The 26,565-nt window shown below is 60.0% G+C and overlaps 4 protein-coding genes and 1 pseudogene across 4 annotated transcripts, besides 1 other annotated feature; all 5 read right to left on the bottom strand.

Moving 5' to 3' along the window:
- Window positions 1-1,955: 1,955 nt before the first annotated feature.
- Window positions 1,956-5,102, bottom strand: LDBPK_210900 (hypothetical protein, conserved; the record flags this gene model as incomplete). Its single annotated transcript, XM_003860559.1, has 1 exon — window positions 1,956-5,102. One exon carries the CDS (start codon window positions 5,100-5,102, stop codon window positions 1,956-1,958), a length of 3,147 nt encoding a protein of 1,048 aa, XP_003860607.1.
- Window positions 5,103-9,888: 4,786 nt separating this feature from the next.
- Window positions 9,889-12,132, bottom strand: LDBPK_210890 (methionyl-tRNA synthetase, putative; the record flags this gene model as incomplete). The annotated part of the gene is made up of 1 exon (XM_003860558.1): window positions 9,889-12,132. One exon carries the CDS (start codon window positions 12,130-12,132, stop codon window positions 9,889-9,891), a length of 2,244 nt encoding a protein of 747 aa, XP_003860606.1.
- A 1,339-nt stretch (window positions 12,133-13,471) lies between these two features.
- On the bottom strand, window positions 13,472-20,233 carry LDBPK_210880 (hypothetical protein, conserved; the record flags this gene model as incomplete). Its single annotated transcript, XM_003860557.1, has 1 exon — window positions 13,472-20,233. One exon carries the CDS (start codon window positions 20,231-20,233, stop codon window positions 13,472-13,474), a length of 6,762 nt encoding a protein of 2,253 aa, XP_003860605.1.
- A 3,022-nt stretch (window positions 20,234-23,255) lies between these two features.
- On the bottom strand, window positions 23,256-23,378 carry LDBPK_210871 (annotated as a pseudogene).
- Window positions 23,256-23,378: a sequence feature.
- An 807-nt stretch (window positions 23,379-24,185) lies between these two features.
- LDBPK_210870 (small GTPase, putative) lies at window positions 24,186-25,052 on the bottom strand (the record flags this gene model as incomplete). Its single annotated transcript, XM_003860556.1, has 1 exon — window positions 24,186-25,052. The coding sequence occupies one exon, from the start codon at window positions 25,050-25,052 to the stop codon at window positions 24,186-24,188; it is 867 nt and encodes a 288-aa protein (XP_003860604.1).
- Between the last annotated feature and the right edge of the window lie 1,513 nt (window positions 25,053-26,565).

The following is a 26,565-nucleotide window of genomic DNA, read 5'->3' as shown; positions in this document are numbered from 1 at the left end:
ATAAAAGTAAAAAGGAAACATCGCCAGAAGAAGGGGAACAGGTAAAAGACAAAGGAAATCACTAGCAATGAAAACTTACCAAACGACAAGGGCCGCAGCAGCAGGGGAGAGAGGGAAAAGGGGAGGAGCACTCCTGCTGACGCACGCACGCACTCCCTCTCTCGGTCTTATCGGGAAACAGGTTTGGTGGAGAGGGAGGGAGGAAGGGGTGGTTACATTGCGCACTCTAGCCATCGCTTTCGCCGGCCTCTTTCTCCCATAAAGGGAGGAGGGAGAGAAGGATGGAAGGGATGGCAGAAGGAGGGAGCGGGAAAGCTGCGAAGGGCACTCGCCGCCGACTCTCTCCACGCCTGTCTCTCCTTTTTTTTCCTGTACCCTCGTCATTTCTTGCCGCCCACCCACCCCACCCCTTCGCGTGGTTTCTCTCCATCTCGTGCTTTCATTGCCCTCCCCCCTCCACCACCACTTCCCAGCGCATGCCTGAGTACCAACGCTACAAAACCACATGCACAACAAACGATAAGAAGCCAAGGAAAAAAAGAGCCATCGCAAGCTACCAGCCATTGGCACGGCCACACGCACGCACTAGCCCTCCCCCCAACTCACGCACACCCGCAAATGCATATACAACCGTGCTCCATACACTTCAAACAAATCGAAAGAAGGGAGGAGGGGGGAGAGTGCGCACCGAAAGCGGCATCACTCCCATCAGACAACGGAGTATAACGGAAAATAAAGAGAGAGGTCCGGTGCACAACCCAAACAACTCGATACAAAGAGAAAGAGGGAGGGGAAGGGGGAGATACAAAAAGCATGAAAGCCACCGAGAGAAAGAGAAACAGAGCCCCACCCCACCCCTTTTCACCACAACAGCACCCCTCGACGCGTTTGCTGCATAATCGCCCCCTCCCCTCACTCCATCCTTCCCAATCCTCATGCCAGGTTCATACCACTGCCTCCTCCTCCTCCCCCTCCCCCACACACCCACATCCACACATACATGCATGCGTGCATGCACTTCTTTGAATTCGGCGTATGATGTGGTTGTTCGTCGCTCCAACGCCTTTTTCCTCGTTTGACTCGAGGAGAAAAGGGGTCAGAGATGAACTCTCTGTGTGCCCGCACGTGCGTGGAGTAGGGGAGTGGGGGGGAGGGACTGCAGTTGGGCAGAAGTCGTGGGCGTGCCGGTGATTGCCTTTGCTGCCGCCGCTGCCACTGCTACTGCACATCGGCATTCTCTCGTGGACGCTCGCCCTCTCCTTTCGTTTTTTGCAGTCGCTGGTCAGGGGGAAAGGGAGAGAGGAGGGAAGTCGGGGGGGGCGAGGAAAGCGTGCGTATCAGGAGACTGGACAGACTCAGAGAGCGAGAGAAAGATGAGGGAGGATGGAAGAGGCGAGGGAATGCATATGTGAGAAGGGAGAGAGACTCAAAGGAGCTGGCAGAGAAAGCAACACGCACACGGCCTCAGCTGACGTGTCCGCGTGTCTGTGGGTGTGGGAGGGAAGGAGAGCGGGAGGGAAAGCGGGAGGGAGAGCGGAATGATGATGTGCTCGACAAGACAAAGAATAGCATCAGCGCCGACGTATTACCCACACCCTGAACTCACATGCATACACGCGCACAGCTAGCCCAATGGCGAGATCTAAAACTAGTCCTAAAACGAAAAACAAAAGAAAAGGGAAAGGAGAAACAGTCACAATTGCAGCAACGCTGATATGGGGAGAAAGGGCACAAGAGGAGGGGCATGGGAGTGAGAGAGAAGGAGGCGTGTAAACGTCCTCACCCCTCCTCCCGCCGTCACGCCGTCACGCCGCCCGCCCGCCCCCGCCTGCCTCCTCTTCCCCTTCCTCCTCACGCTCCCCGCCGCTCTCCCTCTTTTCTGTCATCCTCGCATGGTGAGAACAAAAAATTCGCTCAACTAAGGTCCACCAAATCAACTCCCTCACTTCCGCTCGCTACTCGAATTGGAAGTACCCATGCACGTCCTCCGGGGCCGGCCCGTCAAGGTGCAGCACCCACTTCTCATGCAGCAGATTGAGAGCGTTCGCAACGACGTCAGTCTCGACGAGCTCAGGCGAGCTCACAATGCTCGGGTCGCGCAGGATGTAAACATTGAGCAGGTAGAGCGCGTGAAAGGTGAACTCCATGACGCGGCGCAGCTGGGTCTGGATGTTCGGGATTGCTTTGAACTTCGTCTCAAGCAGGCGGCAGCGCTCCTCCGGCGTCTGGCAATTCGCCTCGTAGTCGGGCGGGAAGACGAGCACGTAGTGCAGGAGCAGGCCGCCGAGTGAGCCGGGCACGTCGCCGAAGGGGAGCAGTGGTGTCATACTGTCGTAGTCTTCCAAAGAGCAGTCACTAAATCCGGAGAGGAACAGCGCGGCAGCGATGGCCTCCGTCAGCACTCGCAAGCTGCGGTTCATGACACGCGACATGACGGTGAAGGCGCACAGCTGGCGGCTGTACACCGGGGCCCACTCGAACTCAGACTCCTCGTCCGTTTTCTGCTCATACGGGACTGACACAAGGCAGGCGATGCGCGTCGCCAGCAACACCTCTGGTGGGTCGGCCAGCGCGCCGTCCTCGTCGTGCTGCAGTTCGATGGTGTCGGCAAAGGTGAAAGCAATGGAGTTGATAGTGCTGACGCGCACAAGCTCGGTGAAGCGCACCAGTGCGCACTGGAACTCCTGTGGGCAGTGCTCGAGGGAGATGCTAAGGTAAGCTGTGAAGAAGACACGCTGCTCGCTCATGTTCGGGTCCGAGGAGCTGTCGACGAGGTCGCCCTTACCACCGTCCGGCCCGTTGCTCTGATCGTCAGGGGCGGATTGGCCCTGCACCATCGCCTGCACAGGCTCCGACGCCAGCTCAGCGCCATCCATCGGATCCGCCGAGTGGGAGAAATAGCCGACAAAGTCGAACGTCTTGAGCAAAATCGCGAAGAAGGTCTCCTTTTTGCCGTGGTACAAGATCGGTGCATCACGAGGGGATGCGTTGGCCGGCAACTGCGGCGCCGGGATGCACATTACCGACGACTTGAGGGAGAGCACCATGGACATATCGATATTCTCCAGCTGGTCATCCGGCACGCTGGCAAGCTCTGGCGAGTTCTTGAGGTTCCACTCGTCCAACACGATGAGACGATCAGGCGGCAGAACGCTCATCAGGATCGAGTCAAACCACCGCACCCATGAGATCTTGCCGAGGCGCTGGCCGTGCGCATCCGCCTTAATGCGAGAGACCATCTGCGAGATTATCTGCCCGCGCAGTGCCATGAGAGGGTGCAGCAAGTGGTGATACTCCTCTGTGTCGGCGACAGGGAACTCATCGCGGATGTAGAGCTGGGTGACGGCGGTCATGAGGCCGACCGAGAGCAGGCCGGTGAACTGAAAGTAGAAGAGGGACAGCGGCACGAGGTAGCCGAACACGCCAGACAGATTGTTGGGCATGTTCGCGTTCGTCAGGCTGGGGTCTAGGATGCGCTTGAAGTACACGAGCGAAGACTCCGACGTTACCTGATTGGAGAAGACGGGACTGTACTGGATGTACGTGCGGCCCTTTGAGTGCTTCAGCTTCTCAAGATTAGGGCGCTCATTCTGGTTCTGCGGGTACTCGTACTGATCAATGAACTCGCGAAGGGTGTTGAAGCTTGGGTGCGGCGTCGACAGCTCCTCGTAGATGCTCTGCGTCGACAGTTGCACACTCGCGTGGGCGGTCGTGATGGCCGGGTGCGAGGCGATGAGCAAACCGAAGTCGAGAAAGCGATCGCCAGCCGCGGCGGTGGACGTCTCCGTCACGTAGCGCGGGAACAGCTCGCGCAGCACCTCGTCGCGGTCGTAATAGGCCACCTCGCTCGTCTGCAGGTTCACCTCCGCAATCACCTTCATGTCGTCGTAGGGCACCATTAGCATCTCTGGAGGGCCCATCAGCAGCTGCGCGATGCCCTCCTTGTGGAGGGTGCACATCTGGCACCAGTTGAGGAACGGCGCCGTCACGCAGACCACGTTCTCCTCCGTGCGCAGGAAGCGCTGAATGGCCCGCAGCACGTCCTCGCCGACGGCCGACGACGTCTCGAAGGCCTCGGTGATCTCGTCCTGCGTGGGGAGCTCGATGCCCTCGTTCAGCTTCGCCCACACTGCATCGCGCGAGTGCAGCTCGTCCGGGCTCGGCAGGAACGCCTCCACATCGCCGTTGATACTAATGCCATTCAGCACCCATAGCGGCTCCAGGTGGTGCGCGCGCATCTGCTCCACGTGCTTGTGCACGAGAGACAGCAGGCAGTCGGGCAGGCAGGAGTGCAGGAACCACAGCGGGTCGGTGCGCTGCAGCTGCGCGCGGAGGTTAGTAATCATGTAGTTGCCGTCCACCGCAATCGTGATGCGGCTATCGCACTTCGGGTCGTAGTCTTCAGGGAAGAAGGTACCAAGGGTTGTTTTGCGCAGCAGCCGCTTCTCCATGAGGAACTCGTAGAGGGTCTGCTGCGGGGCGAGATCGCCACGCGGGTCAGCGTCCATGTACCCCGGCATCGGTGGGCCACCCATCCCGCCCATCATGTTGGCATCCATGCTGCCACCGTACATGCCCGGAACACCGCCGCTCTGCTGCATCATGGGGCCCTGTCCACCTTGCGGTGGTGGCGGCATCATCATCTGCGGGTTCATGTTACCTCCACCCGGCATCTGCTGCGGGCCGCCAACACCACCCATCATACTCGGCGGCTGTAGCGGCTGACGCTGCTGCTGTAGCGGCGGCGGCGGGGCACCCATGTTGTTGCCCATCGGTCCCATCCCGCCGCCACCCATGCGCGCGCCAGGCACACGGCCACGGCCCACCATCGGCACCGGGCCACCGCCGCCGTATTGCATTCCAACCATCTGTGGCTGCCCCTGCGGCGGCGGAGACGCGTTTGGCTGCATGTGCGTCGGCGGTGGCTGCGGCGAGCCCCAATTGCTGCTCATGCCGGGTTGCTGCTGTTGCGGCGGCGGCGGCATCGCCTGTTGCTGCTGCTGCAATGGGGGCGGCGGCCCCTGCTGCATTTGTTTGCTGCCTCCCATCGGTCCCATGATGCCACGGTTTGCGCTGTTCGATGCACTGCCGCCCCCCATCATTTGCTGCTGCTGCTGTGGGGGTGGTTGCATCTGCATGTTCGGGTTCTGCATCCCACCTCCCATCCCACGGCCACCACCACCACCGTAGCCACCGTTGCCTTGGTAGTGCTGCGGCTGCAGCGGAGATGACTGCATGTGCATCTGCTGCTGATGTTGCTGCGGCGGCGGAGGCGGCTGGCCAGCACGATAGCCGTTGTTCTGCGGCGGTGGACTGTTGTCCACATCCGGGCCATAGCCGCCATCCCCGCGCATCATTCCGGGCTGCGGCTGCTGCGGCGCGCTATTGACGAAGCTTGGCGACGGCTCCATGTGCGGCGGCGGCGGCGGTGGGGCAGAGCCGCGCATATTCGGGTTGTAGCTCATCCCTCCACCCTGATTGCCACCGTAGTACGGCTGCTGCGGCGGTGGAGGAGGCAGCTGCTGCTGTTGAGGCTGCGGCCCCATGTTTGACGGTCCAGGTGTGCGGACGCGGCGGCCGATGCTGTTTGGCGTGCTCGCGCCGCCACCTTGCTGCTGCTGCTGTGGATAGGGAGACGACTGCATCCGAGGGGCGTACTCGTTCCCCATCCCCACAATCTGCGGGTGCGGAGATGGGGACATCATGTGGGGAGGGATACTACTTTTGTTGTTGCTGTAAGCCGCACCGCCGCCGCCGTATACCGGCGAGGTCGGCGCGTTGCCACCGCCACTGCCGCCACCATACATCATGCTGCTCATGTTGTTCGATCCGCTGTTGCCGCCGTGCTGCGGTGGCGGCATTCCGCCGCGGCCAACGTCATTGTAGCCGGCGTGGTGATGAAACACGTGCAGATGCGACTGCGGTCCACCTGCGCCATTACCGTAGCCTTGCTGCTGCTGCTGTGGCGGCGCTTGCTGTTGCTGCTGTTGGGGGGGCTGCTGTGGAGGCGGTGCCTGCTGCTGCTGCGGGGCGGGGCCCTGGCCACCACCGCCGCGATGCATACGAGGCGGCATAACTAGTTATGCCGTTTTTTTGTGTGTGTTTTCTTTTTTTCTTCGGCCGGCTTTGTTGTTGTGCTTAAGCTCGTTTCCTTTTTGTCGGTGTTTTCCCTTTTGGCGTCGGTCCCCCGACTGGACCTCGTCTGTGCGTGGCGTGGGGGAGGGAGGGGAGATGGGTGTAGTGTGTGTGCTTGTGGGGGTGGGTGGGTGTGTGGGTGTGTGGGTGTGTGTGTGTGTGCTTGTGGGGGTGGGTGGGTGGGGAAGGGGAGGGGGGTTAGAGGGGAGGAGAGGGGAGGAGAGGGGAGAAGGGTGTGAGAGCGTCTCTCTGTTCTCTTCGCACTCTCTTCCGTTTTCCTTTGTTCGTCTGCCTGTGTGTGTGTGTGTGTGTGTGTGTGTGTCTTCGAAGAAGAAAGCGGGTCGTGTCGCAAAAGTAGAAAGCACGCACACAAGCACGCATACAGAGACAGAGGCAGAAAGGGGGAGAGAGAGAAGGAGAAGAGGTGAGACGTGCGGAGCGCTTCTCAGCTGTCCCAGCACACACAAAGAGCAACAGACCAAAGGCAGGAAAACGCACGAGTCGAGACCGGTGGGATGGGGAGAGGGGAAGAAAGATGGATAGATAGGTGTGATAGAGGGAAGCAGGGGAAGAAGAAAGGACGACGAGGGCACACAGCATAGAAGACGTGCGATAGAACGATAAGACAGCACAGGCGCACGCACACAGCATCGCGCACGGGCGTATGCCCCATACAAGGGTCAGCACATCTTGGTGTTTCGTTCTCTCTGCAAAATGTGCGTTGTAGGTCGCTTACGCTCGCTTCTGCTTTGAGAAGGAGGGCGTGCGGCGCTTAACGCGCCTCCGCCGCTGTCGCTGCACAGGTTGCTTTTTCGCGTCTCGTCAGCTGAGATGCACCCTGTGGTGCGTCTGTAAGAAAGTGAGACAGAGAGGGGAAAAGCCGTGTGTGCGATGTCCTCACGTGCCGCTCTTGAGCGTGGTCAAGCGCATGGCCTGATGATTTGCTGGCGTGCATCAGCAGCGGCTGCACATGTGTGTGTGTGTGCCAGTGAAGGTCGTACGGGGGAAGGGGGTCGGCTCGAAAAAGTGGGAGGCACACTACACCCCTCAGACGTACCGCTGCACAAAGACGCCACAAAAACAGCTCGCGCCCTCACAGAACACAACACACAGAGAAGAAGAGAAAGCAGATAAGGAGACGAGACAAGCGCACGACCTTCGGAACGACTGCCTTCGGCCGTAAGCCCGAAGCGCCTGTGCATGAGAAAGAAAGTGTGGGTATGCTCCGCAGTCGCATTGGCCGATTACACGCACACGTGTATTGAGATGGGGGCCGAGCTGCAGTAGTTATGGGTAGTCGTGCGCACACGCAGCGCTTCAGGATCGAGAGGCCTGCTTTAAAGGGTGAGCTGAGTGACTACAGCAGCGCTGCCAGAATCGCGATTTCACTGCGCTGTGCCTACAGACGAGAAGTCTTGTACGGGCGTGAGAACCTTGGAGACGGCGTGCACTGCACTCGATGCGTAGCGTGCCAGCACATCGGCACAGCGTAGTGGGATGGCAGTGCCGGCCATTCGCGGTACGACGTACGCCAGTGCCTCATCCTTGCTGCTGTGGGACCTGCCGCTCAACGGCTGCAGCAGCTCGCGAATCGGCCCGCTAACGACGCTGCGCCATTCTAAAACCGACTCGCCGTGCATTTCCAGTGGCAAGTACGCCTACATATTGTGTAGAGAAGACGTCCACGTTCAGTGCCTCTATGCACGTGTAGCGCCGGTGCAGCTCTGTCTCTCTGCCTTTCGAGAGCTGGGGTGGAGGGGCGGAAGCTCTATCTGTGGAAAGGCCGGAAGGATAAAGAGCGGCAGTCACATGGGCAGAGGAGGAAGAACGGGAGCCAAGAAGCGGGAATGGAAAGGCCGATACGCATCGTGGGAGAGAGAACCTCTACGTACCGCTTTCTGCCGTGCCGGTTTCCGATTTTTCACGTGCGCCATGCGGGCACACAACTGCACAGGTCACACAGATATAGGAGGCGCTCGGCTGGCGATAAGGCATGGCGTGGCATCCGACTCGGTTTTTCTGTGGATAAATAGGTAGAAAGAAAGTCATTGACTAGGAAAGGAAGTTGGCGTTGAGAATTGCGATGGGCGACGCAGATGTGGAAGGCGTTCATCTGCGCACACTTTTCCAAGCACACGCACAAGCACAACACACACGAGGAGAAGCACACAAATGGGCGCACTCCAGGCAAGCGCTTGTGCCATAGCCTCGGACTTCAGCCTTGCGAGTGTGCGCGCGCTAGTGAGCACTTGAGTCTCCTTGGCGCAACGACACCGACGGGCCACTCGTACCGTGTAGACGGAGGGGGACACGTGCGTGTGCGCGTACGCAAGGTACTAGCGCTTCTCCTCTCCGGTGTGCCTCCCTCCCGTTTCCATATTCCTTTACGCTCGGTTAGTCCGCGGTTACGTGCAAAGACTCGAACACAGACACGCATAGAGAAAAAAGCGAGTAAAGACAGGGGCGAGGAGGGAGTCGCCTCACACGAAGCACAACCGCCCGCATCCGTGTGTGCGTGCATGCTCTCTCACAGGCATACAAACACACACACAAACTCGTGCACGCACACATAAACAAGAGAAACGAAAACAGAAATCAGCGATCCGTCACACACATGGAAAAGAATATAATGGACACATACGACGAGTCCATCGATCGAAGGAGTGCAATGGCCGAGAAAAGAACGAGGCATCTTCTTCGTTTTGCCTCACCTACTCATTTCTCTGCCGCATCACATGACGTCCAACCGTCCATCCACTGCCATCCCCTCTCCCTCCGACCCCTGTCACAGACCCAACCTTGCGCGGGCCGATGGCAGCCGTAGACACACACGCGCCACAGTAACGCGCCGACCCAGCCATCGGAGAGCACGGCCCCTGCCCCCACCCACGCCCACAGCCCATGCTTCGCGGGGCGCCGCGCAGCCGCGCCCACCATGCCGGCCGCCACCGGGCGCATCCCCCTCGCGGTGGCGCTCGGGCACCCCACCAACACCAGTGGGCGGTGTGAGGGCCGGGCCGGGTGGGAGACGCCCGGGTCACGATGACGCTCTGCCCATCATGTGGATGGATACAGATCTGCCTCGCTGTCGCGGGCCACTCCGATGCAACGTCATCCAGGACGCCACCGCCGGCACCAGCAGCGACACATCGCTCTGAGCCCTCCCCCCTGCGGCGTAGGCGCCTGAACCCGTCACCACCAGAAGCGGCTCGGCACTTGGCAGGGGATGGGGGAGGGGGCTGCCTGGCTCTCCCACGGAGAGAAAGTGGGTGCACTGGTCCCTGAGGTGCCACGCGCTGAGAGAGGTGTGTGTATGTCCCTCGCCCCCCTCCCCACTTTCACCCGCCATCACGGTGGGAGGGGTGGGAACAAAGATACGAAAGAAAAAAACGAGCTCAGACTGGCATACACACATGCACACGCGTGCGCCTTCTGCTCTCGCAAAACCACCTCTGCCGCTCGTCAGATGGTGCAGCGCGCATCTGGCTGTTTGACAGCTCTGCTTGGGCATGAATCGTGTAGCTCACATCATGTTATCGCGGCGGAGACCGTCACTCAACCGCGCAAGGCAGGGTTTGTTGTTGCCCTTGCTCTCGGCGTTCATCCTTTTCGGGATTGTTGTTTTTATCGAAGGGAATGGCCCGCGAGCACAGCAGTCATCGCGTTCTCGCCGCCCCACCCGCTGCCCGGGCGACGAGTGTGCAGCTGTTGCGAGGCGCGCAAGATTAGGCTGGAGAATCCTACGCGCCCTTCTTACTGTCCTTCGGGAATGCGCTCCCCCTCCTCAGTGGGGAGTGTCACCTTCTGGAAGATGACCTGGCCCTCCGCCAAGCCAGCAATCTTCGTTCTCGGCTTTACAATGCCGAATAGGTAGTTTTCCATGTCCACGCGCGCCGCCTCCGGCACCCCGAGCGCGTCCATAATCTCCTTCGCCTTCTGCGGCATCACCGGCTGCAGGAACATGGTGCAGATGCGCAGACCCTCCATCGTTACATACAGCACTGTGCCGAGACGCGCCGTGTCCGTTTTCACCAGCTTCCACGGTGCGTTCTCAGTCACATAGGCGTTGAGGCTGCGGAGCACGTCAAAGATGGCAATCAACGCGTGCTGAATGTCAGGCAGGCAGTAATAGTGGTCCACCGTGCCAGCCAGGTTGTTGAGCGAGGCGATCAGCGTCTTGTCGCTCTCGCTGTACTCTGCGGGTTCCGGCCACATACCGTTCACATTGATCTTCGGCGCCACACAGCGCGACACCAAGTTGCCGAGCGTGTCGGCGAGTTCGCCATTCAGGCGGGCCACCATGTTCTTGTCACTGTAATCGCCATCATCCTGGAAGTTCGACTCGCGCATCAGGAAGTATTTGAGCGCGTCGATGCCGAACTCTTTCGCCTTTTCCACTGGGTCGAAGGCGTTGCCGAGCGACTTGCTGATCTTCCTGCGATCTTTTGTCCACCAGCCATGCGACACCAGCCGCTCCGGCAGCGGCAGTTCCGCGGACATCAGGAAGGCTGGCCAGTAAATGGCATGAAACTTGAGGATGTCCTTGCCGACCACGTGCACGTCGGCCGGCCACCGGTTCAGTGTGTGGTGGTCCTCGTCCAGTGTCTCGGTGCCGTCGGCTGCGACACGGGTCAGGGCGCCGGTGTAGTAGTTGAAGAGGGCATCCAGCCACACGTAGATGCAGTGGCGCTCATCACCGGGGACCGGGATGGACCAGTTCATGACGGACTCGCGCTTGCGGGAGATGGACAAGTCGAAGAGACCCTTCTCGACTGTCTTGATCACCTCGCGGCGGCGGAACTCCGGGACGATGCAGTTGGGATGGTCATGGAAGTACTTGAGGAGACGCTCGCGGAACGCGCTAAGACGGAACATGTAGTTCTCCTCCTCCACCCACGTCACGACGTGGCCGCTCTCCAGGCTAACCTTGCACGGCTTTCCATCCTTGTCTACACCGTCCGCCACGTTCTGCGCCGTCAGGAATGACTCGTCGCTCACCGAGTACCAGCCCTCGTACTTGCCGAGGTAGATGTCGCCCTTCGCCTCCAGCTTCTTCCAGATGTCCTGCACCAGCTTCTCATGCGTCGGGTTCGTCGTGCGGATGAAGTAGTTCATGTCATAATTCATCTCCTTGAAACACTCCTTAAACTCGCTCGACACGCTCGTTGTGAAGTCCATCGGCGATACCCCCTGCTTCGCCGCTGCCTCGGCCACCTTCTGGCCGTGCTCGTCCGTGCCCGTCATCACAAACACCTCCTCTCCCTTCACTCGGTGATAACGGCCGAGAACGTCGACGATGAGCGTGCTGTAGACGTGGCCGATGTGTGGCGACGCGTTCACGTAGTAGATCGGCGTCGTGGCGAAGAAGACTTTCTGCTTCTTGGGGCTCACCTCGTACGTCTGCGGCACCCGCAAGAAGTCGCTGCACTCTTGCACCGACAGCACGTCAAACGCAGAGGCAATCAGCTCCGCGTGCTCCGCCTGGAAAACCTGGAACCACTTCACCAAATGCGGCACCCTCGCCGCCTGCGCGGCGGGGAGCAGCCCACCCTCGCACAGAGCCGGCAGGAGGGACGCGAAGAGGACACTGTCGACTAAGAAAGACGTGGACGACGGCGCCCCCTTCACCGCCACGGTGCCCTGGTGCTCCTCGATGGTGGAGTCGAGCTTCTTCAGGGCAACCTCAGCCTCGCCCGTGATGCGTCGCTGCGTGTAGAGGGGGGTCAAGGCTGGCGTCAGCACCGTCGACTCCCACTCGAGCCATTCCGCCTCTCCTTCGAGCGAGTTGTCGGCGGGCGACGGCGCAGCGTGCGTGTTCCAGAGAAGACGCGCCGCCTCATTGCAGCTGTACAGAAGCGCCCTGGACTTGGGCAGCTGAAGATACGGCGTGCTGTAGGTGCTGCCCAGCGTCACCTCGAGGGGCTTCTGCACAAACACGGCGCAAAGCACGGCCTTGAGGGCCTGATGATTCGCCTTCTCTGTAAAAAACTTGAGCATTCTGACGGGCAGCGGCGGCGGGGGGAGGGGGGAATAGAGAGCACACACACACACAGAGAGAGAGAGAGAAAGGAAAAAGAAGGGGTGCTTGGTATCTCTGCTGCGGCTACTGTCGACGATGACTACCACGATAATGCGTACCGGTGTGCCCTTCTTGGATTCGCTTACTACCTTCCTTTCGCTTCTCGGAGAAAAGATTCCTATTCAGTTGCGCTCGCCGTTTTTCTTCTGTTACTCCTCGTTTCTTGCGGATGCACAACGGCGTCAGTGGCATGGAGAGTGAGAAAGGGACAGGGCCGTTTAGCGGAAGAAAGGTGGATGCAGCCCACAGGTGTGTGTGTGTGTGAGAGAGAGAAAGAAGGGGATGAGGAGGGCCGATGGGATGGTCATAAAATGGAAGGCGTTCATACGTGCGCACCCACCCACACGTACACACACACACACGCCCCATGCATACACGCAGAGTGAGAGGGAACCCGCCGCTGTACCCCTACTCATCCACACCAAATGTGCGCCTGTGTGTGCGCACGCGCGTGAGCACCAGCAGACGGCCTCCAGCATGTGTAGCATGGCGCGCTGTTCAGGATGTTATTGTTTGTCGTTGCTCTGAAGAAAAAGGTGGGAAGGGTATTTGTGCAAGGGGTGGGAGTCGACGAGTGCGACGAGAATGCCCCCGCTCTCAACCTCTATCTCTCTCTCTCTGCGTGGCGCGCTCCTTTCGGCCGGCACGGGGGTCCGCTACATCCTAGAAGAGACTCGGCCGCATCACCATATAAAGTTGGCGGGGGAGGGAAGGGCGAATACAGAGGGAGAACCTACAGAAATGAGGGGAGGGAGGAGGCCAAGAAACACACACGCACGCCGATAGAGAGAGAAACGTACTTAATAAGTGCTTAAAGAGGCATCGAAGCCACCACCGCCATCAAGGAAGGGAAGGGCACACCTTTGAGTGGCACAGCACAACACAACACAGCACACACACGCGCATCCATATCCACGCCAACGCACCACTTAAGCACGAAAAAAGAAAAACGAAAAGGGGGAGAACAGAAAAGGGGGAAAGACAAGATCCGCAATGACACCAGCACCCACAACGATTACGTCACAGACAGAAGGGACAGGAGGAAGGAAGAAGGGGAAGAGACGAGGTCCACACGCGATCGGGACGCGAAACCCGAAAACGGAAACACACAACGAAGAAAAAAGAGACAGCACCACACGCATGCAAACACGACGAGCAACAGAAAGCGAGCGAGACGAAATTTCCTGCTTTTCGCTCGCTTTCACGCTTTCCATCGTGGCGTCCTCATGTGCGTCGCGCACGAGGTCCTCTCTATAACTACGCAGAAGGCGTGGCACCGATGCCGGAGGTGGTCGCCGCGGCATTGGCCGAATCGGCTCGGGCGCCGTCGAGAGCAGCGGCGCCGCCACTGCCAGTCTTGCTCAACCGCGTGTGCACTGTGTGGTGCAGCTTTGTGAACATGGAGTCGAGGGGGGCGTAGTGAATGAAGGAGGTCTCCCAGAACTTGTACTTGGGCTCGCGCATCAGCTCCACAAAGGTGTTGAGCACGCCCCATGGATGCGGCTGCACAATCACCGTCTTCTCCGCCAGCACGCGCGTGATCTGCTCCTGCACACAGGTCTGAGTGTGCGCGTCTACAGTCGGCGACGGCAGAAAAAGGTTCAGCACCACATTCGCAAAGAAGTTCGTCTGAATGTTCGGGAAACGCAGCTGGTTAGCGCAGGCGCCGAGCATGTAGTAGCGACGCTTCGTGTTGAGGCGACTGCACAAGAAGCGGTAGCACGCGAGTACGTTCGACTTGGCAAAGTTCGCGGGGATGCGGTTGTCGTGGGTGCGCAGATACACGATGGCCATGTGCTGCACCACGGCGTTGATGAGGCTGCGCTTGGCCGAGGCCTGCGTCAGGTCGTTCAGAACGTCTGTCAGAACGCTGTCGCGCACCGGAGCATCATCGTTCGTGATCATCATCTCAAGATTCGCCAGGAGCTGCGGCTGCACGTTGAAGGAGGTGAAGGTGGCCTTGATGCACGCCTCCTGCACGGATGTGTCGAGCACCTGCAGCATCGCCGGATCGTTGGAGTCGACGTGGGGGAACGGCTCCGGCAGGCGCTTGTCAGGTGGGAAGGAGCACAGCACCGTGTTCAGCAGCTGCACGCACGAGAGCGAAATGGCCTCGCAGAGCGGGTAGTGCTGTGCGATAAGGAACCGCGGGTAGTCGTGCAGGAGCACCAGCACGAGCTTCAGCAGCGACTTGTAGAAGACCAGGCCGTTCGGGGAGATGCGGTTGCCCTTGATCAAGAATTTCACAAACATCATGGCACCGGCGAGGAGGTCAACGTAGTGGGGCCACATCGACTGCACGTTCATAAAGCGTGGGATGATGTGGCGGTGCGACAGGATCTCCAGCCAGCCAAAAACAAAGCCCGGGTACTCCATCGGGTGCACGCGGCGCAGAAACGTGTGGAAGGCACTCGTGAACTCTGTCGACATGGCACGCGTCGTCGAGATCTCCAGCCGGTGAAGCGAGTATACGAGGTTGCTAAGCAAGCGCACGTACGGCTGCTGCTGAAAGAGCGGGACGAACTGCTCATCGGCTGCGAGCGTCCACGCAGGAGCAGGGCGAGCCTTGGCAACGAAGTTGTGGTGCTCCGTCAGCACGCGCGTCACGGCATCCAGCACGCGGCGTAGAAGCGTGGTCTCGGCCCGCAAGTCGTGCGAGGCCTCGTTGCGCAGCGAACAGCACTGCAGCAGCACCATAACCAGCTCCACAAAGCCATCGCACATGACGAAGGGCTTTGCGGTGTACGGAGTGCGGTAGCCTGGCGGGCCGCCAGGCCGCGTGCCCACCAACGTCTCGCTCGTGATGTTGCCGTCTGCGCGCTCCATCGCAAGCATTGTGTTGGCGTAGTACTCCACACAATAGCGAACGCCCAGGCTCAGGAAGGTCTGCAGGTGAGCCGTGTCCAGCATGCGGCGCTGCTGCAGCGTCTTCACAAACTCGACGGACGGGATGCGCTTCTCGGCGTAGCGGTGGCTCTTCTGCGACCACACCGAGATCCAATCATTCATGAGCTGTCCCACCTCCTTTTGGAAGGCCTCGTCCTCGCCAGGCCGGACGCAGTCGCACGGGACGAGGAGCTTCGTAATCTGGCTCGGCACAATCTTGCTCAGAGGCGGCTCCGTGACGTACGACGGAAGCGTCTGTGCCGGCGCCGCCGGCGCGGCGCGCGGCGCTCGCGTCCGCGCAATCGTGTCGAGGGCCATGAGCGTGCGGCGCATGTCCTTCGACGCCACGAGCTTCTCCTTGATGATGACGTCGGTGATGATGTCACCCGCAAAGGTGACGTAGTTGGACGTGCCGTTGGTCAGCGCCTTCGCCAGGGCGTCATCGAACTCGCTGCACTTCAGGACCTTGATGCGGATGAGGTCTGTCGTCAGTTTCGAGAAGGAATAGCAGTGGCTGTGGCGCAGGAACAGCCGCGTGAACTCGTCGCGGTTCGTCTCCTCGCCACACTCGCGGCACCGTAGCACAATGCGCAGGTACAGCTGATGCAGTGCTGCGGAGATGCGCAGCGCCTCCTGCTGCCATGCCGGGTCCTCTGCCGCGTTCGGGGTGCCGTCGGGGTTGGTGACAGCGGCAGCAGCGGCGGCGGTAGCAGCAGCGGCCTGCGTGTTCTTGGCGCTGCTGTTGACCAGCTTGGTCAGCCGCTCCGTCGATACGGCGAGGGACATGAGCTTGTTCAGCATAGGGCTGAGGAAGTAGGGGCTCGACTCCTCCGTGATGAGGCTCATGAGACGGCCCAGGTGCTGACGGATGGGGGCCTGCGCGTCATCAGTCAGACCGCCCGGCTTCTGGCTGGCGGCATCAAGCTGCGCAAAGTCCAGCGGCGGGGCGTTCTCGTTCGAGTGGTACCGCGACACCGCCTCCTCGACGCTGCGCAGCACCATGTTGAACACGGCCACAGGCGGCACGCAGCTGTAGAAGTCATCGTAGACATCCCGCTGCGGGGCCGGCATCCGGCCAGACGGCACGAGCGTCTCACCCATCACGCGCAGCAGCTCCGCGGCCTCGAGCTGGTCTGGCGGCAGTGGCAGAGGTTCTTGCTCCGCAAAGGCGCTGGCCTTCTCGCGCGCGACGTCGAATAAGAATCGGCTCGTAGCCGTCGCCGCCTCCTCACCGACGCTGTACTCCACTGCACGCATGCACAGCTCCAGGTTGCGCGCCACCAGGGTGTCGCGAATTGTTGCCTTGTGCTCCAGTGGGGTGTAAGGGGCCAGAATCCGCTCCAGCAGGTTTGTCATGGAGCGGTGCAGGAGCAGCGGCAGCTCATCGCGCACCATCACGTAGCTCAAGCTAGATGCCAGTGAGCGGGCCATGGCATCGCCAGCGACGAGCATGTCATCGGGGAACGGGTCGCGCGCATAGTCCTTCAGCACCAGCCTCTCCGTCGTACGGGCGGCGATAGCGACACTGCGCTGCATGCAGTAGCTCACGGCCTCGTCGACCACGGCCTGCAGCTGCGCGACAATCTCGAGCCGATGATCAGTGAGACGCTGGGCATTGTTGCCAAAGGCGGGATCGCTAAGCGTGGAAAACACCCAGTTCAGCGAGATGCCGATCGGAGGGCGGATCGGCTTGTTCAGCATCTGCATGACACGGCTCACCTCGGACGGCGGGGCCTGCGCCTTGTCCTTGGGCTGGAACGGCTCGGCGCTGGCTTGCAGCGGGCGAGCGCTGCTACGCAGCGACTGCTGCATCGGCGGTGATGCGGTAGCCGGCGCCGGCTGCGCTGCGACGACCGCCGCAGACACGTTGCTCTCATCCTCACCGACGCGGAAGTCGGGGCTTTCGTTGATGTTGATCTCATCGTACACGTCGCGCAGGCGCGTCTCGGTGGAGGCGTGAGAGGCATGCAGCCGCATGTACTGCGCCAAGTCCTGCATCGACTGATCCAGCGACTTCAGCAGCAGCTCCAGCTCGAAGCGCAGCGTCACACGCAGGTGGGGTAGCGTGTACATCTCCATCAGCAGCACCAGCTGCGCCATCGTCCACGGGTTTGGCGGGCAGAAAAAGCGCGACTTGGCGCAGCTTGTCAGGACGCGCGTAATGAACGAAACGACCGGGACTAGCTTTCCCTCGCGAATACCCTGGCAGAGGAGCGACTTGAAGTGCAGGTCCTGCTGCAAGATGGGGATGTTCTTCTCCAGCGTGATGCTCCCGAGCCAGGAGCCAAGGTTGCGCAGTAGAATACGCTCGCTCGAGTCGGTGCCGATCTTCTGCGAGCTCAGCAGACGGTGCACTGCACCGATAGTGGCCTTGCGCAGTGCGCGCTCCATGTCCTTGGAGTGCAGCTTCGCAATCAGCTCAATGTACATAGAGTGGTAGTTGGGTTCCAGCGCCGCGCGCTTCACCACCAGGTAGTCCGCAAAGTACTCGTAGTACTCCGGCCGCAGCAACTGTGACAGCTCTGTCGCGTTGCTCTCCAGGTTGCGCACGTCGGTGTTGCCAATCAGGAAGTTGATCTGTTCCTGAATCACGCGCGGCGGGGCCGTCACGTTCGCGTTCGTCACAAGTGTACCGATGTCCAGCGTGTGCAGCTTCGCCGCCGCCATGTCCGTGAACTTCTTCGACTGCGACGACGCCGCCGACACGATGGCCGGGTCGATGGCAGCGAGCGCCTTGTTCGGCGAGCCAGGCTGCTTCGGGGACGTTGGCGAGGTTGGGCTTCCCTCACCGGGCTCCGCCGACGCCGCTGCGCCGCCACGCGCAGCGGCGTCCTCCTGCTTGATCCCTCGGTTGATGGCGGCGACGATGCCGGGAACGCGGAAATCCAAGTCCCGCACGTAGCGCAGAGCGCGACCGTACTGCGGCCAGTCCGGCAGCCGTGGTTTCACCTGCTCGAGCGCGATAATACCGTATTCCTCCATCGCGTAGTTGCCGGGCTTCGCGACGGCTGGCAGCAGGACACCCCACGCGCGCTGCTGCTGGTTCGGCGGCAGCAGATCTTTCGCGATCATCTGGCCGTACAACTCGGCGAACAGCTGCAGCTCCTTGCGCGGGTAGCAGCTTATGGCGGACGTCTCATCGAACATGATACCCACGATGCACGCATAGAGCTGCTTGTCGCGTGGCACTGTACTCTTCAGCAGGTTCTCAACAGTGGCAATGGCAGCTGCGGTGCTGCCAGCGGCGTACATCTTTTTGAAGAACTCCAGCGCTTCGTTCTCGACGTCGTCGGGGAAGAGAGAGTCCGTCGAGGCGAGGAGCGCCTTGGCGCAGTCCGTCACGCTCTTCAGCACCTCCTTCAGCGGGGAAGCGAGCAGGGCGTTGAGAGCCGCTGTCGCGCTCACCGTGTAGAGCTGCTTTTCCAGGAGCATCTCAGCTACCTCGACGATGTTCATGGCCACGGCGAAGCGGTTCTCCGTGGAGCTGGCGCGGAAGTGCAGCTTGCCCTCCAGCGCGCGCTGGAGCCACTTGTCACTCGACTCACCTGCTTCCTCCATGCACATGGCGACAGCAGTGACGAGGCGAGGGCTCCCGCTCTCGGCGAGCACGCGCTTCGCGGCAGGCTTGCACTTGAACACAACCTGCAGCACATCCACGAGACGCTCTGGAGCCGCCTCCGTCAGGTCCGAGAGCACGCCGATCACGGTGCTGAGTCGGCCCCGCCTCTCCATCTCGGGCACGATGTGCTGCGACACGAGGTCCAGAGAGGGGCAGTGAGCCTTGAGCAGGTGCTTCATGACCGTGAAATGCTTAACCGTGCCCTGGAAGTTGCCTGTGAAGAGGCAGTACAAGAAGAGCAGCGACAGCTTCTCCGCGGCGGGGCGGAACACGTCGTTATCGAAGTCTTTTTCGCGACTCGCCACGTGCACGGCAGCCTCCATGAACGCCGTGGAGCGCCATAAGTCCATCTCAGCTGTCGTCACGCCGGGCGGCTTCGTCGCCGGCAACAGCTCCGACGGGGCGTCTATCGCGAGCGGCTTGCGATTGACCTTGTCGGGGTGGCGCAAGATATATTCGAGCACGCTGCGCTGGCGCATCGTGTTCGTCCACCTGCCTAGAAACAACGCCACAGACGGGAACTCGTTATCCGGCTGGAAGCGGTGGTACGCGTCAAAGATGACGGAGATGTGCTTCACGCGGAACGGCTCGCCGTCCGGCTGGTCAAGCATGCGGATGACAAGGTCCCAGTTGAAGCCTTTCGGGCTCCCCTCACACAGCGCGTCGAGTAGCGGCATCGCGTTCACGAGCGTCGTCGTGCCGCTCATGCTCTTTGGCGAGCTCTTCCCTGACGCCGTCATGAGGGACGCGTACGTGCTGCTGTCGTTGACGGCCGAGCCCGCAGAAGCGAAGAAGGCGAGCACCTCGGCTCCGTCGCGCTCTGTGAAGGAGTGCGGAAAAATGCTGAGCAGCTCGCGCGAGTCCGCCAGCGTCGTCACACACCCCGTTCCTAGCTCGCGCAGGACGCCCGCCACGCTCACGCGCGGCTTCACCTCTGTCTTCGGCTTCGGCAACGCGACCGTGTGGCACACGTTCGCCAGCTGGCCGTCCAGGTTTTCGGGGGCAAGACCTACCTGCCGCGACAGGAGCGCCGCCGCACGCACGCCGCCATCATCCTCCTTCAGCGCCGCCTGAGGCACGTTGAAGTCCTCCAGTATATCCGTCGCTGCCGTCTTGACCATCGCGTTTCCGCCAAGCACGAGTGCCATGGCCATCTGCATCTGTTTCATGGGAGACAACTTGAGGTCGTTCGCCATCAACGCAGTGAGGGACTCCTTTGTCAGGGTCGAGGAGCAGCCGTCGAGGGCGCAGGCAACCAGGGTCAGCCCGTTCGGCCGCCCAAGTGCCTCGCCCACCAACCGAGATGCCAGCAGTGCCCGCTCATCGCTCCGCGCTGCCAGCAGGGCTGTGCATGTGGCCTTGATCGTGTACCGGTGGAGCTCAACAGAGCGGGAGCATAACTGCTCTAGCGTCGTCAGCGTTGTCTGTACGGTGTTCTTGGAGACGGCACCAAGGATGTAGCGAATCGCCTCCCCCTGCGAGCTGCCAATGTCGTTCACGCGATCATACAACATCTCACCTGCTTATGTATGTGCGTGGGTGCGGATGTGGGTCTGTCGAAGTCGGCGAATCAAGGCAACGCGTGAAAAGACAGGAGGGAGAGTGCCCTGAGAACGGCAATGCTTGCTCGTCGCTCTTTTCGTTCCCTCCCTTTGTCGTGTGTGGAGTACGCCCTTCGGCCACCCCCACTCGATCGCACGCTGTCCTTCTTGGCTTCTCCCTCTTTCTCAGCGTGTGTGTATGTGTGATAGATGCGCACACGCACACGCACGCACCGTCTTCTATGGCACACGGATGAAAACAACAACGCCAAAATACAGTCGGCGCACCCCAAAAAAAGAAACCGAAACAGCTGCAAAACAATGCACGTGAAACGAGAAGAGGCGAAGAAAGGAGGGGAAGGGCGGAGCACACACGCGGGCACGCCGTCCCTCACTCGATGGATGCTACGTGGGCAAGAGGAGGAGGAGGAAGAAATAGAGAAATATATATGAAAACGGAGACACTCGCACCACCAACAAGAGGAGGAGGGATGGAGAAGGGGTGGGGAAAAAGGAAGAAACGGAACGACAAGACACACACACACACAAATAACAAAGACACAGAAGGCAAGAAAAAAGAAAAAAGAAAGAAGGAAAGCACACGCACACACACACACGCACAGATAGCTATAGAGAGAGGGGGCAAATCGTATCGGGGCCACGTACACGAACAGTCTAAACCAGGCAGACACACACACACACGAAGAGAGCACGCCACAACACAACAGCAACGTCCTAGAACGAGCACAAAGAAAAACACAGAAATCGACAAAAAGAAAAAACGAGAATGCGCTAAACACACACAGAAGCGACAACAGGAAAAAAAAAGAAGAGAATCCCTCACACGCGGGAGGGGATGGTAGGGTGGAGGGGTTAAGCAACAGCGTCGACTGCTCTCTCTCTCCCTCTCTCGTCGTTTGTGATACGAGCGCCTTTCTTTACTGGCGCGCGCCTTGTACTCTGCGTCGAACTTTCCTCCACAAAGGGGATGGAGGAAACGTGACGAGAAGGGGGAGAGGTTTGGTGGCTTCGTTGCACAGGCAACAGACACAAGACGAAGACGGTGATCACGGATGCACAGACAGAGAAAGAGACCCAAACAACTACAAAAAAAAAGGAAAGAAGGAAGGAAGGGGGCACTTCTTCTCTACTTCGTTCGCGCGTCAAGGTGGAACAAGCACACACAATTCTGCGTAGATTATACAGCGAAGAGGCGAAGAGAAAAGGGGGAAAAGAGAGGGAGACGAGAGAGACGGCGTTGCAGCTATACCACTACTACTACAAGCGTGTGCGCACGTAGGAGGTGTAAACGATGCGGGAGTGGTGCAGCAGTGTGCAAAGGAGAAGGGAGATGGAAGGATGGAGAAGCGAGTCAGAGATGGCGGTATGATGGTGCGATGCCCCAATGTGCTCAGAGAGAGGAAGGGAACATGTCAGCGACAATCGGTGGTGTGCGCAGGTGACACGGAGGAGCTCCCAACACCATGTGATGGGTGCATGAGATTCTCGAGGAGGAGGGAAGGGCTAGTGCCCGCCCAAGACATCTGCCAGCGGGCATGCAGCAACGCTGACGGGCGTGGAAACTTACTGGAGTTAGAGTGATATGTGTTGTGTGTGTGGGTATGACTTTTGGCGCTGCCTTCGGTCGCATGCGTGCGCGCCCGCAGCGGAGGGTGGCCGATCACCCAAGCGAGTGAAGGGGACGATCTCATCTGCTTCCACGACGAGCACAAAAACCACGATTGCCTTGGAAGCTTAGCCGACTTGACCAAGGAGAAGGACACACACGTTCAGCTCCGTCAAGCCAGTCCTCTCACGTGTTCACGACGGCACACACGCACGCACAGAGAGATAGAAGCACAGAGGCGCACTGCAGTGGATTTGGCACAAATGAAAGGGAAGACGCAAAAGGAAAGAGCGAAGCAAACAAAAACGATAAGCGCGCAGGGCGCACCCATCCGCGCTTATTATGCGTACGTGTGCGTGCATGTGCGTGGGTGTGCATCCTGCCCTGCTTCACTCTCGCTGGCTCTGTTCCGTGTGGAGAAGGACACACGTAGATACAGCGGGTATGCGTCTGGATGTTCGCGTCAGAGTGCGCCGGCGCAAGAGACGACAGAGTGGAGCTTGGGAGGAAAAGGAGCAAACTAGTGGCGCGGCTGCGTCGGGGAATGGGTGCGACACGTCTCCCTGTATGGTCCACAGAGCGCGCATCTTGCCGTGTCCGTCTTGCGCGCGCTTCGCCCCCTCCCCTCGAACAGCTGCGTCCACTTACTCCATCGGGCCGTAATTCTCAGTGTACTGCTACACCTTCCCCCAGTTCATCACGCCGGCGTCCGAGCCCAAGCCGCTCGCGACGAGGGTGCCGACGACGGAGCCCATTCGGAACCTCTCCACCTCCGACAAGCCACGAGCCAGACCCCGATAAAGCTACCGCTGTAAGCGTCGCCGCTGCCCATGAAGTCGGACGCCCGCAGTACATAGGCTGGCACACGCTGGACGCTGTAGCGCTCGATCAGGTACAAGCCGCGCACATCTGCACGCCGAGCGCAAAGAAGCTTGCGACCTCGATGGGGTCGTAGGAGCTGGGAATGTAGGCGGCCTCCTACAGGCTGAGAGTGAAGCAGCCCACGTATAGCAGAAGCGGCGTGATGACGTCGAGCGTGCCCTCGCTCAGGTGAAGCACGCAAGCGCAGGTCACCACGCGACGCACCTTGGCCGCCGCCTCCGGCAAGCCTGTGCCGGTGTGGTAAAAGCACTTGCAATTCAGCACACTGTCGAGCTCCTCTTCCGTCACGAAGACCTCGTCAAACGCGCCGCGGTAGTGCAGGCAGGGGTGTCCGCCGTTGGAGCAAACCGGCAAGATCGTGGCGGACTTGTCGCGCGCGTCGCTGAACTGCACGAGGGAGCAGTCGATTCCCCCCACCACCACCACCGCCTCCAGGGGCGTCGGCAGTCGAGGATAAAGTCGGCCTTCCCGCCGTTGCCGAGGCAATCAACCCTTGTCGTGCGGATGCCGAGCTGATTCTATGCTGCCGCCCTCTTGCATCTTTACGGCCGGACGACGAGCGACGTCGTGCAACATCAGGCTCACAAATACAGCGTCGCACTTTGGCATCGTGTTGTAATGGCAGAGATGATGTGCTAAAGGGTGGGGAAGCCAATGATGGCCCTGCGCGGTGCAGAGGGATGGCGGCGGTGTTTATGTGCGTGTGTGCACAAAACCCTGGAGAGAGAGAGAGAGAGAAAGCCTCATCGGGTGATTTCTTTTTTCGCGAGGGGACGCAGTTTTGTGTGGTTTGTGTGCTCTGTTTCGCATTGAAACGCCATCTCTTCAGCAGTGGGCACGTGGAGACGTGTAGGAGGTGCAGCGGTAGGCTTGTAAAGGTACGGTATGCGGAGTGAGACCAAGAGGGAGGAGAAGGGGGGGTTGTCTTTTGAAGGTTTTAAGTACACACCTCGTTAGGGAATGTACCGAGAGAGAGATCAGCCGGCACGTAAGCACCGTCCATCGAGCCATCCCTTCCACAAATGGAGGGAGGGGGAACATGCGGGGGGAGGGGGATGGATATCCGCCATTCGGGGCCCTGGCTTGGGTGGAAGCAGCAAGGTCTTCATACTGCCTCTGCTCTTTTTTTCTTGTGATTGCTTCAGTTTTCTGTGTGTCGGTGCAGCAGTGCGATCAGCAAGGACGCACACAAACACGCACAAACTTAAACACGCGGCGGCGGCGGCAGCAGCAGCAGCGGCACGAAACAAAAGGGGGCGATAATGATACAAATGTGTGACACAGGCCTCAGATCCACTTGTGCGCTTATCACCGAGACGAAGAGCACAAGAGGAGTCGGAGAGCAAGATAGTGCACGAAGGGAAAGCCTCTGGCAAAGAGAAGAGAGCCGTGTCACGTACATTGATTAGAAAACTGTCAGCAACAACCGCTGCTGTTGGCCGCCGCCGCTGCGTCAGGGGAGTCATCGGCGCTAAGTGTGATGGGCTGGTTGGTGCCACTGCTTCCGTAGCGGTGGGCCCGGGGTGGGGTGATGCCGCCGTACACGCGACCTTCGCTCGGAGAGCTGCGGCCTGGAGTCACCGCCTCCCCGTCTTCCGTCACCACCATCAGCCCGCGCCGTGCACGCGAGCGCGACGGTGTGCGACCCCTGATACCGGCGTAGGCACCCCCGCCACTGCTGCCGCTGCTGCCACCAGCAGCAACACCACCGCCCATGCCGGTGACCTCTCGACTACGTACAACCTGTGTCGCCATTGCACTGAACACTTCCGCTACGTTTTGCCCTGTCTTCGCGCTTGCGAAGAAATGCGAGGCGCCCAGCTCTGCCGCCATAGCCGCCCCCTCGCCCTCGCTCACCTCCCGCTCTGTCAACGGGGTGTCCGCCTTGTTTCCGCACAAAACGAGTTTTATGTTGCCCTCCCCCACAACGGCGTAGAGCTCCTTGGCCCACGTGCGTACCTTGCGTAGCGTGTCAGCGTCGGTGACGTCGTACACGATGATGGCCCCATCCGCGTTACGGTAGTACATTGGCGCGAGTGCGTGGAAGCGCTCCTGCCCCGCCGTGTCCCACAGCGCCAAGTCCACTTCTCGGATGGCGCCGGGGGCGCTACTAGCGTCATTGATGGGGACCGCCTTGGAGCTGTACATGCTCGCCTGCACCGTGCTTGCCTCTTTTTCATCAAACGCGTTGTGCACGTAGCGCGAAATCAGCGACGTCTTGCCAACACGGCCCTCGCCGAGAAGCACAACCTTGAAACTGAGCTCCCTCATTCTCGCATCCATAAAACTACGGAGGGGATAAGGAAGCGAAAGTGTTCCACACCACACCACACCTACACAGAAAATGTATCAGATGACGGTTGATGTGTACGCGTGCGTGCGCGTGAAGAGAAAGCAACGAGGAGGAGTGTGGGAAGGGAGGAAGCAGAAAAGAAAGAAAACAGAGCGAAAACAGAAGTAACAACGCCGAAGAAACGGGCAGGGGAGCACAGTTGAGGGCCGCGAGCAAACAGGCGAAACCAAACAAGATGGCACGTCACAATTTTGAGGAACGAGAGAGAAAGAGTGAGACAGGGGGAAGCAGCGGCTCAGATTCGTGTGTATGCGTGGGTGTGTCAGTGCGAAGGAATCCACAAAACAAAAAAAAGCACGTCGTGCAGCTTCGGCCACGGCAACGGGAACTCGTTGCCACGTGGAGAAGTATAGTACTTGCGCCTACTCAATACGAGAACAGACAAGCTCCCAAACTCGCGCACACGGGAGGAGACTGACTGATTTCCTTCCTTTGCTCGTGTACGCCGTGGTACGGATGTGCGTATGTTGACGAAAGCAGCAAGAGTACAACACGCAGCTGCAGCGCAAGCGGTGGTGGTGACCGGGGAGGAGAACGACAGCGGAAAGAGGGAAAGAGGGGCAGCACAAGGTAAGGATGCATGAGAACAGGGAAGGATAAGATGGGGAGAGGACGGCGAAGGCTCGCAGATGCACTGAGCTGATGCTTTGCAGGCGGAGCACGCGCCTTCTCCAGGGCAATCTCACCCTCTCCCTTCATCGCCCTCAGTTACAGGAGAAGTTTTGGGCTAGAAGAGTCCCTTCTCAGACGCAACAGCTGCGGATGAGCAAGTTTAGTCTTGTCAGTGGTCCCAATGTTGGTGAACACAAGAAGCGGCGGCATCATGTACTGCGCCTCTCCACGTACCTTGACCCGCAAAAACTTTGTGTACGCCTATTCTCCTACTAATGCCCACCTGATAACAGGGGAGGGGCACACCCCTCTCAGCGCGTGGCACCTCAGGGACCAGTGCACCCACTTTCTCTCCGTGGGAGAGCCAGGCAGCCCCCTCCCCCATCCCCTGCCAAGTGCCGAGCCGCTTCTGGTGGTGACGGGTTCAGGCGCCTACGCCGCAGGGGGGAGGGCTCAGAGCGATGTGTCGCTGCTGGTGCCGGCGGTGGCGTCCTGGATGACGTTGCATCGGAGTGGCCCGCGACAGCGAGGCAGATCTGTATCCATCCACATGATGGGTAGAGCGTCATCGTGACCCGAGCGTCTCCCACCCGGCCCGGCCCTCACACCGCCCACTGGTGTGGGTGGGGTGCCCGAGCGCCACCGCGAGGGGGATGCGTCCGGTGGCGGCCGGCATGGTGGGCGCGGCTGCGCGGCGCCCCGCGAAGCATGGGCTGTGGGCGTGGGCGGGGGCCGTGCTCTCCGATGGCTGGGTCGGCGCATTGCTGTGGCGCGTTTGTGTCTACGGCTGCCATCGGCCCACGCGAGGTTGGGTCTGTGACGGAGGAGGAG

Source organism: Leishmania donovani, chromosome 21, assembly GCF_000227135.1.
Source record: "Leishmania donovani BPK282A1 complete genome, chromosome 21".
Lineage (NCBI taxonomy): Eukaryota > Euglenozoa > Kinetoplastea > Trypanosomatida > Trypanosomatidae > Leishmania > Leishmania donovani.
This window is presented reverse-complemented; position numbering and strand designations above follow the sequence as displayed.